Here is a 14,330-nt window from a genome sequence, read left to right on the forward strand (position 1 = left end):
GCAAACCCACAGTGGCAGAGACTACAGTTAACACTGCATGTGCCATCTGACTGCTCAGCTCCGTTGTGACAGGGCTACAGGTTTGCTCTCTGGGTCCCAGTGAATCACTGACAACTCAGAGTTAATGCTCAGTCATCTCCAGGGGCCATGTCTAAGTCATGAGAGACTCCGGCAGCTAAGAGTGAGCTGGTGAGAGTGGTAGGAAACTTCTCTGTGCTCTGGTTGCTTTCCCATGTGGGCCAGGTGTGACCTCGGGGTCATCCCTGAGGTGGGCCCTGACTTCTGTGGGGATGGCACAATATCCCAAACCAGGCTCACAGCTGCTCACATTCCTAATCCTAGCACTCAAGATAAAGAGACAGAAAGAAGGATCCGGAGTCTGACGCAGCCTGGGTTACATGAGATTACAGCTTACCAAAAAAAAAAAAAAGTAAGTTTCCAGCCAATGAACTTATCGATCTAGGAAACCCAAACAAACCATCTGAGAAACAGAGCTACCATGGATGTCTGAGGAGTCCAAGGTGACACCCTGTGCCCGCAGAAAGGTCTGAGCATGTGTAGAGACCGCAAAGCTTGGCAGCATCCTGAGTGTCCACCGAGAGAACACTGCCGCCTACATCCAGTCATGTTCCAACCGAGGGGTGTTATGGAACATAGAACTGCGATTGAAAACTTTAAAGCTAAAAAATTAAATCTGGGGCCAGCAAGATGGCTCCGCAGACCAAAACACTGTCTGTGGGGCCTACCTACCTGTTCTCTATTCCCAGAAGCCACATAAAGGTGAGGGAGAGAACCAACTTCAAAAGGTCATGCTCTGACCCCCACACTTACGCTGTGGCACACACACACACACACACACAGACACACACACAGACACACACACACACACACACACACACACACAGACACAGACACACACAGACACACGCATGCACACACACACACATACACAAGCACACATACCAATGCAGAGAAGATAAACACCTTGAAATTCCTGCCTGCACACATCTCTAGTGACCGAAGGGCAGTGCCCGGGTTTCATCCACAGCACACAATGGGGGAAAGCATTAGTAACATTTATCCAGAATCACAAGTTACCCGCTGCAGTCTCTCTGAAGACCTACTTACTCTACACCCCAAACTCACTTTTCATAAACACCTGCAATGATGACCAATGGTGGCTGGGACAGACATGTGCCACCACCATTCAATGAGACATTTTATAATTATTTTAAGTTACTTCGAGAAGTGATTGTAAGAACATGAACAAAATGAGAAAGCAATTGATAATCTAAAAACTTCAACTGGGCATGTTATTTTTATAATTAAAAAAAATCAGCAAATATATATATATGCACATACACACACACACACAAATACACACACAGTAAATAAACCTCCGGTCTCCATATACACTTGTGGGCGTGGGCATACAGACGTATTCATGCACACATTTTACACATGAGTGCATTCACACATACAAATCCATTTATAGAATACCTAAGACCTAAGGGGGAGAGAGAGAGAGAGAGAGAGAGAGAGAGAGAGAGAGAGAGAGAGAATTTGCAAGTGTAGGGTGTGCATGCTGGGTCCTGGGAAGGCAGGAAGAGGGTATCCAATTCCCTGGAACTGAAGTTACAGGCAGTCGTGGGCCACCCAGTCCTCTGCAGGAGTAATGCGCACTCTGACCCATTAGGCCATCTCTGTAGCACCCCGCCCTGCTTTTTTGAGACAAGATCTCTCACTATCACAAGCTGTCTGCAAACCCCAAGGACTGACATCGCCACCATCACCATCACGCTGAAGCTGGGATCCAAGTGTAATCCCACGCCTGGCTTTTTTGTCTTAAGATATATCTTAGGTCCGATGCTTACGCAGCAGGCATTTTACCTGCTGAGCACCTCTTCAGCCCATTAGAAGGTTTTTTAAAGTCATAGCTAAGTTCAGTGGCATCTGCCTTTAATCCCAGCACTTGGGAGGCAGAGATACTGAATCTCAGTCTACAGAGTAAACTGTGGGCCAACCAGACTGCATCATGAGACGCCACTGTCCTTAAACACAAAAGAATTGTATAAGTGGATTTTTTAAAAAGATTTATTTATTTTATGTATGTGAGTATACCATAGCTGTCTTCACACACCAGAAGAGAGCATCAATCCCATTACAGATGTTTGTGAGCCACCACGTGGTTGCTGGGAATTGAACTCAGGACCTCTGGAAGAGCAGTCAGTGCTCTCAACCACTGAGCCATCTCTCCAGCCCATAAATAGGCTTTTTTTTTAAAAGATCTCTTTACCTTATCATATGGGTGTTTGCCTGTATGTGTGTATATGCACCATGTACACCCAGTGCCCTTATGTCCAGAAGAGGGCCCTGAGTCTCCTGGGCCTGGAGTTACAACTATGAGTTGATATGTGGGTGCTGGGAACTGAACCCAGGTCCTCTGCAAGAGCAGCCAGTGTTCTTAACCTCTGAGCTGTCTCTCCAGTGCCGTGCGTGAGTTCTTACAATTGTGGAATCAATGCCTGGGCGACTCACCTGCTGCTGATTTTTAAGGAACATTTCGATCTCCATGTGAACCCGGTTCTCCTCTTCAGTTTTCAACCTCAGTTTCTGTAAGGCACCAAACACCCAGTTCTCTACCCAGCAAGGCTGAGGTCAGCAGTTCCCAGATGGTGGGTGCTGCCCGGACCCCGCGCTTCCTACAGAGCAATTGTGTGGCTCCACTCTGTACTCCACAAACACTCCAGAGGCATGGGCTGGCACCCCGTTATACACACATAAGGGTCCCAGAAAAAGCTATCACAGTCCTGTCATCTAAAAACAATGCTTCAAGATTCTCAGCCCAGAAGGAAATCACAGCGTTCAAGAAGCATGTGGTGAAGTGTGCGGACAGAGCCAGGCACGACAGCCCACACCTGGACCCCCAGAACACTGGAAGCTGAGGCAGGTGGATCAGTTTAAGGCCAGCCCTGCACTACAATGTGAGTTAGAGTGAGTTAACCAGAAGAAGAAAGACGACGGAGCGGGGAGGGAAGAGAGAGAAGCGGGCTTGGGTAGCTGGAGAGCACACCCAGGAGGTGAGGTTTCAGAGTGGGCTTCTGCAAGTCACACCGGGAAGCAGGAGGCATAGCCATTAAAGTCTCTACATACAAATATTGAAGACCCCAGTTAGTTGTTTATGTTTGACCTCCAGGGCTGCTCTGGTCATGAGCAGAAACCCTAACCTTCTCTTCCTCTGACTTTGTTTTGTCGTTGGCACATTATCGTGGACAGCACCTCACTGAGGCGGGAGAGAGCTCAGCCGTGAAGAGTGCAGACTGCTCTGATTAGAGGACGTAACTGTAACTTTGGTTCCCAGCACACAGTGCTCAAAAGCACCTGTAACTCCAGCTCTGTGGGACCCAGTGCCTCTGGCCTTCATGGGCACACACGTACACGTACAAATATGGAGCTGGAGTTACCAGAGGTTAGGAACCTCCAAACATGGGTGCTGGGCACCGAACTCAGGTCCTCTGGAAGAAATGCATACTCTTTTTTTTTTTTTTTTTCCTTTTTCTTTTTTTTGGAGCTGGGGACTGAACCCAGGGCCTTGTGCTTGCTAGGGAAGCGCTCTACCACTGAGCTAAATCCCCAACCCTGAAATGCATACTCTTACCGGCTGGCCCAGCTCTCCAGCCCACATGACATCCTCTGCCTGGGTTCTGTTCTGTCGTTTGCTGATACTGGAGCTGGACTGAGAAGCTGCCATGTGCTGTCACTGAGTCCCATCCCCAGACAGCCGAATGTGGCATAGGTTACCTCAATCTCCTCCAGCAGGAGCTCTTCTGCTCTGTTGCACTTCTTCTGGGTCTGGGAAACCTGCAGCTCAGTGTTCCTTTTCATATAAAGATTCTCCAGGTTGGTTTTTGCCTTCACCTCTTGTAGCTGGTCTCTGAGGTGAGCAATGTATTCGTTTCCATTCTGCAGAGATAAGACCAGGTTCCTGAACTAAAATTCACTGAGCTTATACGTCAACAGGCCTTCTCGTAGCACACTAAGGGACACGTACTCAGTCCTCACAATAGCATGAATCAAAATGAGTCAGTGCCAGGGGACCGAGCACAAGGCTTACCACAGACTCCAGGCCAACCAGGGCCGCAGAGGAGAACCTGTCTCATTAAAAACAGTGCTGGTCATGCACCTTTAATCCCGTGCTCTGGAGGCACAGGCAGGTGGGTTAGTGTGCGTTTCAGGTCAGCCTGTTTGCATGGCGAGCTCTAGACCAGCCAGAGATACACACTGAGACCCTGACTCACAGAAGGAAAGAATATGAACCTGGGTGTGGTGAACATACCCATAGTCCCAGCCCTAAGGAAAGGAGGGCAGGATGATCAGAAGTCCAAGGTCATCCTTAGCTACATCCTTAGTGGCTCAAAGCCAGCCTGGGCCACAGGAGACCCTGTCTCAAAAAACTGCAGAGGGCTGGCCAGATGGCTCAGTGGACCACTTTCGACCAAGCCTTAGGATCTGAGTTTGGCCCCTGGAGCCCACATGGTAAAAAGAGCTGGCTCTCTCAAGTTTCCTTTGACCACCAAAAATGTTCCCCCATGCAGGATAATAAATAAATGTTGAAGAAAGGAAGGGAGAAAGGGAAGAAGGGAGGAAGGAGGGAGGGAGGGAGGGAGGGAAGGAAGGAGGGAGGGAGGAAGGAAGATAAATTCAGACTGAGTGAGTCTCTTCAGAACCTTCTTTGGTAGTCAGTATCTGCCACAGACTCACCATTATGGTCTCATTTTGGTAGAAAGAGCAATGGTCAAAGGTGATCCCAAGTCCTGATTTCCCAGACTCACCAGTTGTATGAAATTGGCCTTTCAAACACCAGAATGTTACTATTTAGTAAGTGACTATGCTCACCCTAGCCTTCACCCCTGTTCCCACTGGGGACTGGCTCTAAGACAGGCCTCCTGCCCAGGATACCAAATCCTGCAGATACTCTAATCCTTCCCATCAAGTCCATACAAAGATCCAGGTTCTTTCAAACTGGCTCTGTTTGGCTGGTTGGGTCTGTAGCCATGCTCTCCTAGTTTTTTCTCTATTGATAAAACATGACCAAAAGCTACCTTGGGGAAGAAAGGGTTTATCTGGCTTAAGATCACAGTCTATCAGAGAGGGAAGTCTTGACAGGAACTCAAGGCAGGGACCTGGCAGTAGGACCTGAAGCAGAGACTATAGGATGATGTAATTAAGCAGGTGAAGGCAGGTACAAGATAGAACAAGGCCTGTCATTGGATGAGAAGGAAGGATGAACGGGAGAAAAAGTTTGAGGGAAGAGGAGGAGACTGGGGAAGGCAGAGAAGTGGCCGAGAGAACATGGAGGCTGATGTTAAGATTCCACTCTGTGCCTTTACAGGTTGTTATGAATGTTCTTAAGGGATGGATGTGTACAGGGCTTTGTATGTTCGGGTGGACAATTATATCTCATCAATTGGATCAGAGATTGTTGTGTTGTGTGTTCTTTCTTGTGTGGTGAATTAAGTTTAAGAGAGTATGTGGCGGCTGGGACACTGAGCCACCATGGAGTTGAGATGTGTGTTTCTGGCATGGTGGCAGTCTGCCTTGGGAACTGGACGGGTAGAGAGATTGTTGCCAGGTCAGAGAGAAGCCATCAGCAGTGTGGTATGGGATGGAGCAGAGCAAATGAGATGCTTTGCTGACTGAGATTAAGAGACCTACCAGTTATCTTGGGGCACTGTGGTGCTGGACCTAGTGCGGGATAAAAGACAACCATTTTTTATACTTTTAGAGCAACAGAGGCCATGGAGGAATGCTGCTTACTGGCTTGCTCAGCCTGCTTTCTTCTAAAGCCTAGGGCCACTCAGGGGCGACATCTCCCAGAGTGGGTTGGGCCCCCTTACATCAATCATTAATCCAGAAAACGCCCACAGACAGACAGGCCAATCTGATGGAAACAATTCAATTGACGTTCTCTCTTCCAGGTGACTCTAGCTTGTGTCAAGTCAACAAAACCTCACCACCACAGTGAGTCACTGAACATGTGCTAGAATAGACCTCTGATGGCCACTAATGCGTCACAACTGTAAGCTTTCAAAACTCACTGAATAAAAGGAAGATTCTTCAATATCGACTCCAGCTAAGCAGGAGACAAAGAATGTTGTATGGGAGAGAAGGCAGGAGACACTGGGGCAAACAGTAAGGGTGACTTCCATTAGCACAGGGTCTAAGAAGGCCAATCTGAGGAGACTTATTTATCCTGACACTCGAAAGGTAAGTAAGCCAATCCATGAAAAATGAAGGCAAGAAATTTCTCAATAAGAAGGAAAGGGGTGAAGCCCACACCAAAGTCCCTGGGTAACTAAGCCCCGAGTGTATTTCAGAAACTGAAAGAAAATCTGCGTCTCAGCTTGCACACAAGTAAGACATATCCACATGCTGGTTGGTTTTATCAAATTGTCTAGGAGTCAGAGCTGGAGAGACGGGGAGGTGGGGAAGGGCACTTGCTAAAAACTAACTTTGGTTCCCAGCACCCATGGTGGACAGTTCACAATCACCTTTAATTCTAGCCCAGGAGATTCAATCCCCATCTTCTGAACTCCTTAGTCAACACACACACACACACACACACACACACACACACACACACACACACACACACACACGTTCAGACACACATACAAACTCACACACACACACACACACACAACAGACATTCATGAATACACATAATTTCAAAAATCACTTTTTAAAAGCTGGAAGGCTATGAAAGAGGCCTACAGCAAACACAAAATCTATATTATATTATGTAATATTAAGTAATTGTTTATAAATCTATATAACACTGGCTATGTAAAAATAATTTAAAAAAACCAAAGACATCTGGTTTCAATGCTACTGCCCTAGGCTTCTGACAAGTCTAATTTCCTTCCTGCTGGCTGGCACATCAAGGGACAGTGTGAGACACAGGGTAAAATATAAAATCCTAGCTGGCTTTAGATGCTAAAATCATGACTGGAGTTTCCCATCAACCCACACAATCAGTGAGGCATGGGCAAGCCAGCCACCCACGGCACAGGCTAAGAATCTTGACTTGGGGACTTCTTTTCAGGTCTTTTATCGATCTGTCTTCACCACAGCCTGATTGTCCATGGAGCCAGGCGCTTACCCCATGACCAAGGTTCTCAGACTGACACAGTATATTTGAGGGCTCTCACGGCAGACCAACATTCTACTCAAAGCCCCTGGCTGCCTCAGACACGGTCTAAATATATTATTGGTTCCAGAGAAGATACAGTGAGAAGAACCAGCCAGTTCATAAGGCCCTGGTGGCTGCCCTGAGAAGTGGGGCAAAGCAGCGTTAGCAGTGGCCTGGGGAGCACAGGCTCCAAGGTTTTAACTGGAAGTGTGGGAAGGCCGTGACTTGTCTAGCACATCAGGCTGCCGCCTTGGCTGGATGGCAAGAGGAAAAGTCAGTCACAGCATACAGTCCTGACGGGGGTGTGAGGGTAATTCCCCTAATGCTCTGATTCCAGCATATAGGCTATGGAAGAAGGAGAAGGTCAAGATCATCCTGGGCTAGTTAGCCAGTTCCAGCCAGTTCCAGTCAGCCTGAGCTACAGGAGACCAAACATAGTTATGCCTCTGCAGTTCTGTATCCAGGTTATATCCGGGTAACATTTCTATCTAGCCACAATGAAAGAACCAGCGTTGGGGCCAATCTGGGGCCAGTGGGAAAATTCCTACCAAAAACCTCAGAGCACAGGACCCCTCCCTTCCAGGAAGAAAAAAGCTGGTTTAGTTCCTGAACAGCTACAAGCCAAACTGTCACACAAAGCTATCTGCGGCTTCCAAATGACCACAACCCCACCCCCTACCCCCATTGAACAATACACTGAGTCCGATCTGAAAGTTGTTTCTGTTCACCAAATACGCATAGTACCCTGCCTAGTTACCACTGTGCAAATTCTGCCCCAATTGTTTACAAGATATATAACTCTCTGTCAGAGTCTGCTCAGAGTCATCTCTCTTGAAGTGTGAGGACCCCGACATATCGGAATTAAAATCCTCTTGCTTTTGCATCGATCACTGCCTCCATGAGTCTCATTCAAGAGGTCCTGGAAGAGGTTCAATTCAGACCTCACAATACCAGCACTGGGGGGAGGGGGAGGCATGCACAACAAATGAAACTTGATTCCAACTTCTGGAGTCTTTAGAAAATGAAGAATTTTTAAATTATAATAGAATTTTTCAGGAATGGAAACTTGTGTGAAGTCTGTACAGTTAGGAAGGAAAGAGCAGACCAAGAGCCCCAAGAGGCTGCCCCCAGTTTTACCTAGACCCACTTGTACCTTCCTTCTCTCCTCTCTTCCCTCTGTCCCTCTCCCTCCAGGACCTCACCATGTAGCCCTGGCTGGCCTAAAACCCAGCGATCCTCCTGCCTCTGCCTGCTGAATGCCAGGATTAAAGGTGGGCCTCACCACCCAGGCATCATCCTCTTTCCCATAAAGTCACCCCAGCAGACACAATGGCCTCTCACAGAGCTAACTCTGTGAAAGAGCCTTCCATGGAGTGGGTTTAGCTCAGTCGTTTTGGTGTCCTCCTCATGGGTAATTCTTACCTGTACTTGCATTTGACGCTCCCTTTTGACATCAACTAGCTGTTTTTGAAGAGATTTTATCTGTTTTCTTCCTTTTTCCTCCCTAAAAGAAGTAAGGACAGTAAGAACAGGGCTTCTCCCTAGTGTCCCCACCTTCCCACCCTGCACATGGGCAGCGGGTGTGTAGCTCAGTCTTCATGTGGGTCCCCAGCAACTGAGCAGGAGCTGTCCCTAAAGCTGCTGCCTGAGTGGAATCTGTTCCCTGGCCTGGCTGCGTTGTCTGGCCTCAGTGGGAGAGGATGTGCCTAGCCTTGCATAGACTCGATATGTGTGTAGATGGAGGGGTACAGGGAGGGCACATGGGGGAATATGTGGGGGTTCCACCTTCTCAGAGGAGAAGGCAAGAGGTTATGGGGGAGGGACTGTGTGTCGGGGGACTGGGGGGGACTGGAGGGGTAGCAGACTGGGGGGGCATAGCAGGGATGTACAGTGAATAAATAATGGAAAAACTGAACAGGACTTCTCGAGTGTTGGGCCAACTGGACATTTAAAAGGCAGGTTCTTGGCAGGAGAGATGGCTCAAGAGTCAAGATCAGAGGAGCTGAATTTGACTCCCAGAATCCATGCTCGGCAGCTCACAGGGATCCAATACTCTCTCTGGGCACCTGTCCACAACACATGCGCATATACTCATAAATTAAACATAATGAAAATAAGTCTTTAAAAACAAATAGGTTCGTGAGCCCACACAACGGCTCACTGGATAAAGGTGCTTGCTGCCAAGGATGACAACCTTATCCAGAACCCCGGAACTATGGGGTGGAAGGCAAGAACCGATTCCCATAGGTTGTTCTCTGACCTCCTCATGCGCGCAATAGCACATACCAGTGCACATGACCACAAAATCATCCAATCAATAAACAAACAGATGTAACGATAAAAACAATCAGGTTCTTAAGCCAGGATTGGTATTGCTCAGCTGTAACCTCAGCACCTGAGATGTAGAAGCAGGAGGTCAAGGAACTTGAGATCAACCTAAGTTACTAAGTAAGTTCAAGACCAGTCTGGACCACAAGAGACACTGCTTTAACAAAACAACAATGATGACAACAACAAAAGTAATTAAAAGTCTGATAGATGAGCAGCATGGGGACAAGCAGAATGGCCCAGCAGGTAGGTGAAGGAAGGTGCTTGCCACCATGCCTGACTACCTGCATTAGATCCCACAGACCCACACAGTGAAGGAAAGAACTTCTCTCTTCTCTCTCTCTCTCCTCTCTCTCCTCTCTCTCTCTTTCTCTCTCCTCTCTCTCTTTCTCTCTCCTCTCCCTTTTCTTTCTCTCCTCTCTCTTTTCTCTCTCTCCTCTCTCCTCTCTTTTCTCTCTCTCTCCTCCCCCACACACACACACGCGCGTGCCATATTAGACACAAGACACAAGGTTGACCTGGAACTTACTCTGTAGCCCAGGCTGGACTTAATTCCCAGCAACCCCTCATAGCTCAGCCTCCCAGTTCTCTATCACAGACATAAGCTGCCATGCCTGGCATCATAAATATTTTTCAAATGACATGGGTTTAAAGATAAAGCTAAGGAAATCAGATAAGAACAAAAACAAGACAGAAGGTGACTGGATAGATACACTTTTCTCATTTTCTGTCTGTTTGCTCTGTCTTCTTTTTAAGACAGGGTTTCTCTATGCAGCCCTAGTAGTGCTGGCACTTGCTCTATAGACCAGGCTGCCTTGAACTCACAGAGACCCAAATGCCTCTGCCTCCTAAGTACTGGGATTGAAGGTGTGCTCCCCTGCTCCCAACCACACTTTCCCCAGTCTGTTACAACAGCACAGAGGCACTAAGACGTGACACAGTAACTCTCAACTGCCTTCTCAATATGTCAGGAAACTTACAACTGCTCTTCAAAAATCGAACAATTGAAAAGCAGGGATGCCCAATCAGAATTCACTTGTAATTGTGGAAGAATAAAACTTCAGCAAATTTAGCTTCAACATCCAATTTGCTTTCATTACAATTCATGAAGGGCATCACATCCTCTATGAGGCACCCTGGTGTGTTCCACATCTGTGGCACCCTGGTGTGTTGCACATCTATGACGTGCCCTGGTGAGTTGCACATCTGTGAGGTGCCCTGGTGTGTTGCACATCTGTGAGGCGCCCTGGCGCGTTGCACGTCTTTGAAACAGAGGCAGATCTACAAGCTGGGCATCTATGAAATAGAGGAAGCCGATGAGTTCATCAAAGGAAGTGGTTTTAGGCAGAAATGGGCCAAACCAGCAGAAACTGGGAATAAAAGGCAGACTGGCCATTTCAAAATGGCTTCCCTAAAGAGCCCCCTTAGACAGAAAAGCTTTTTCCGCTATAAAGGCTCTGTTCACTGAACTCTGGCTGTCTGTGAATTTCCTAGCTTTCAGAAAACTGGCTTAACCACATGGCATACAGCCATTCTGATCTGGCCTTTGGACACTGGTTTAGGAGTTCATGTCAATACAATGGCCTCTCATAAATGCAATTTAACAGCATGTGCAGTTACTGCCATGAGATGAGACAGCCCAGGCCTGGCTGCCGGCGAGCAGTGGATCTAGATCTCTAACATGAGCTGTTATCAGGCAGCTAGCACAGGCCAGGAGCATTCCACATGCAGCAATGGCCTAGCATATGTTTGCTTTACTCTTTTCTATTTAACTTCATGTGTGTATGTATGCCTGAGTGTATGCATGTACACCATGTGCAGGCAGAAACAGACAGAGGTCAGGAGTCAGAGCCTCTGGAACTGGACTTACACAGAGCTGTAAGCCACCGTGTGGGTGCTTGGAACCAAACCTGCGTACCCTGGAAAAGCAGCCAGTGCTCTTAACTGCCGAGCCATCTCTCCAGTCCCTTGCTTTTGTATCTGGGATAAGGTCTCACTATGTGGACAAGGCAGGAGTCCAACTAAAGTCCCTCCAGCCTCAATGCCCTGAGTGAATATTTTTTCTGTCACATATGCTAAAGAAGTGTTCTGCCACTGAGTCCCATCTTGAGCTGAACATTCTTGGGAAGGATGTCCTGTGCTATGCACCCAGCTTTTGGCTTCTTACTATGTTGTTTGTTTGCAGTGCTGGGGATCAAACTTGGAGCCTAGTGTGTTTACAAAATGCTCCCTTCCAGCTACACTGCAGCCTAGGACACTAAGGAAGGATTTTGGTCTGGTTCATCTTGAGAAGGACAACTAGCAGAGGTCTCTTTCCTGTCATTATAGTACGAGAGGTTGAACCCAGGGGCTCTGTGTACCAGGCAATCACTCTCCCACTGACTCCCCCAAGCACTGACTCCCCATTATTTTTTACATCTCACTAACTTACCCATGCTGGCCTCTATCTTGCAATCCCTCTGCTTCAGCTTCCAAAGTATCTGACATTACAATCCTGTACCCCGTACCTAGCTATGGTTTTCTTTTTTTTTTTTTCTTGGTTCTTTTTTTTCGGAGCTGGGGATCGAACCCAGGGCCTTGTGCTTCCTAGGCAAGCGCTCTACCACTGAGCTAAATCCCCAACCCTAGCTATGGTATTCTTAATATTGTGTGGATTCAAGTAACCAAGGATTTCTGAATGATTGCCCCACCCAAGGCAGGAATAAGCAGGAGCTCAGAACTCTAGAGTCTGCCTTCCAGTGATAACTGAATGAATGTACGTGTTTGATGCTTGGGAAATTCAGGACTTCTGGTAAGTTTTTACCACCGTAAAATAAAACGCAGAGCCTGGATAGATGGCTTGGTAGGTAAAGTGCTGGTCCTGAGTTTGGAGACAGGGAACCCACATAAAGCCAGGAGCAGTAGCATCCCCCATAACCTTCTGTCTAGTGAGATGAGAGCCAGATACAAGGGGATCCTCAGAGGCAGTTGCAGAAACAAAACAACAAAGACCCTGTCTCAATTCAATCAAGAGAGAAGGCAAGAATCAATGCCTGACATGGTCCTCAGAGCTCCACATGTGAATACTGTGACACGCACATGCCTACACTCACACACAAATGCACGCACAAAAATTTGCAGAGTGGGGAGCTTGCTTGGTGGTTAAAATATTTGCCACATAAATGTGAGGACCAGAGTTCAGATCGACAGAATTTACTTAAGTGCCACACCTGCACTCAGAAAGCAGACTTAGGCTATCCCAGAGTGAGCTGGGCAGTCATACTAGCTGTGTAGCTAAGCTCTGGGCTCAACTACGAGAGTCTATGTCAAAGAATAAGTTGGGAAACACTCAAGAAAGACTCCCAGTGTCAACCTCAGGCCTACATACACATATACATGTGTCCCCTCACATGTAAGCATGCATATACACACTTGCATACCACACACACATACATGTGAGAAAAGAAACATTGCAAAGCAGACCAAGGTGTTTAGCACATGCCTGTAGTAGCCTACTTTGAGGCAGGAGAAGCTCCTGGGGTCTAAGAACTGTCTACACAGCACAGTGGGAGCATCTGAAAAGAGAATCACAAAACGTATAAGTCTGTCACCACCCTGACCTTGTGATGACGTCATGGAAATTCATTTTGGCGTCTCTTTCTTTGCCCAAGGCTTCCAGGAGACTGGAGAACGAGCCGCAAGCTTGCATCTCCATCATGGCGTTTGCAATGACATCACTGAAATATTGCCTGCCAAGGGGAACAAAAAAGATAGACTTATAAGACACGCTGCCCCCCCTCCTTAAAGAGTTGCAGAAGTCACACCAGCTAAAAACTAGAAGGGGTGGGGCATGTTGTCCCACACCTATAATCCTAGTGGTTGGGGAGTCTGCAAGACCACAACAGTTCAAGGACACCCTGGACTACATAACAGCGTCAGAGCCAGCCTAGACTGCAGAGACCTTGTCTCAAAAAAAGAATCAGGGGCTTGGGAGGTGGCTCGATGGGTAAAGCACTACTGTACAAAAGACAAGACTAGAGTTCAGATCCCAGAGCCTACGTAACGCAGGGTGCGTGTGGAGATCTGCTTGCATTCTAGCTCTTGGAAGGAAGGCTGTACAGGAGTGGCTCTAGAGCCAGTTAGCCACGAGTTCTGGTATGACTGAAAGACTGCCTCAATGAGTAAAGTGAAAGGGTGAGTAAAGACGGCCTTTGTTTTTTTACAAATAAAATCCCAGTTGCTTGATTTACCAAATGAAGACTCAGGAGCCAGGTGCTGGGGTGAAAGTCTGCGAGCTCAGAGAGGCTGGGAAAGCACCCAGCTGACCCTCTTACTCCACCTATGTCCCGGAAGTAAAAAGTCCTTTCTCCTTCTCCACGATGTCTTAAATACCTTTCAATTTGCAGGCCGTCCTTTCTCCTGGCTTTCTTATGTTCACTCCCTGTCAGCTGACTGCTTGCTCCACCTATCAGTGACTTTATTTAGTCTTGCTTACAGAAAGCTCTTGGGTTGTTTTCTAGTTCACAACCTTGGGGTTCACAATTGTTGTGGCCCAGGAATCACCCCACAAACCACTCAGTCACCCATCTCAGTTAAACGGGCAGTTTATTGAACACACACCTCTCAGGACTGATAGATGAGGGACACGGGTCAGATTCGGGAGATGAGACTACGACCCTGACTGTTTCCATCAGCGTCTTACAAAGGCAAAACCCGTCAATGCTCATAGCAAGCGTCAAGGCTCACACACAGGTGCAGGGAGTGCTCCTGGGAGGTTGCTTCCGTTGGCTCTGGCTCAAGCTATAGTAGCTTAACCATGCAGAGCACATCA

General features: G+C 47.6%; 1 protein-coding gene across 1 annotated transcript in view; it reads right to left on the reverse strand.

Moving 5' to 3' along the window:
- Iqcg (IQ motif containing G) overlaps window positions 1–14,330 on the reverse strand; it is a 36,929-nt gene that overhangs the window by 8,625 nt on the left and 13,974 nt on the right. The window contains exons 5-8 of the mRNA XM_032900129.1: window positions 13,120–13,248; window positions 8,615–8,696; window positions 3,802–3,963; window positions 2,539–2,613 (exon numbers count right to left, since the gene is read on the reverse strand). Of these exons, the coding sequence (XP_032756020.1) occupies window positions 2,539–2,613; window positions 3,802–3,963; window positions 8,615–8,696; window positions 13,120–13,248 (448 nt within the window). The remainder of the gene's footprint in view (window positions 1–2,538; window positions 2,614–3,801; window positions 3,964–8,614; window positions 8,697–13,119; window positions 13,249–14,330) is intronic.

The sequence above is a fragment of the Rattus rattus genome, chromosome 4 (assembly GCF_011064425.1).
Source record: "Rattus rattus isolate New Zealand chromosome 4, Rrattus_CSIRO_v1, whole genome shotgun sequence".
Taxonomy (NCBI): Eukaryota; Metazoa; Chordata; class Mammalia; order Rodentia; family Muridae; genus Rattus; species Rattus rattus.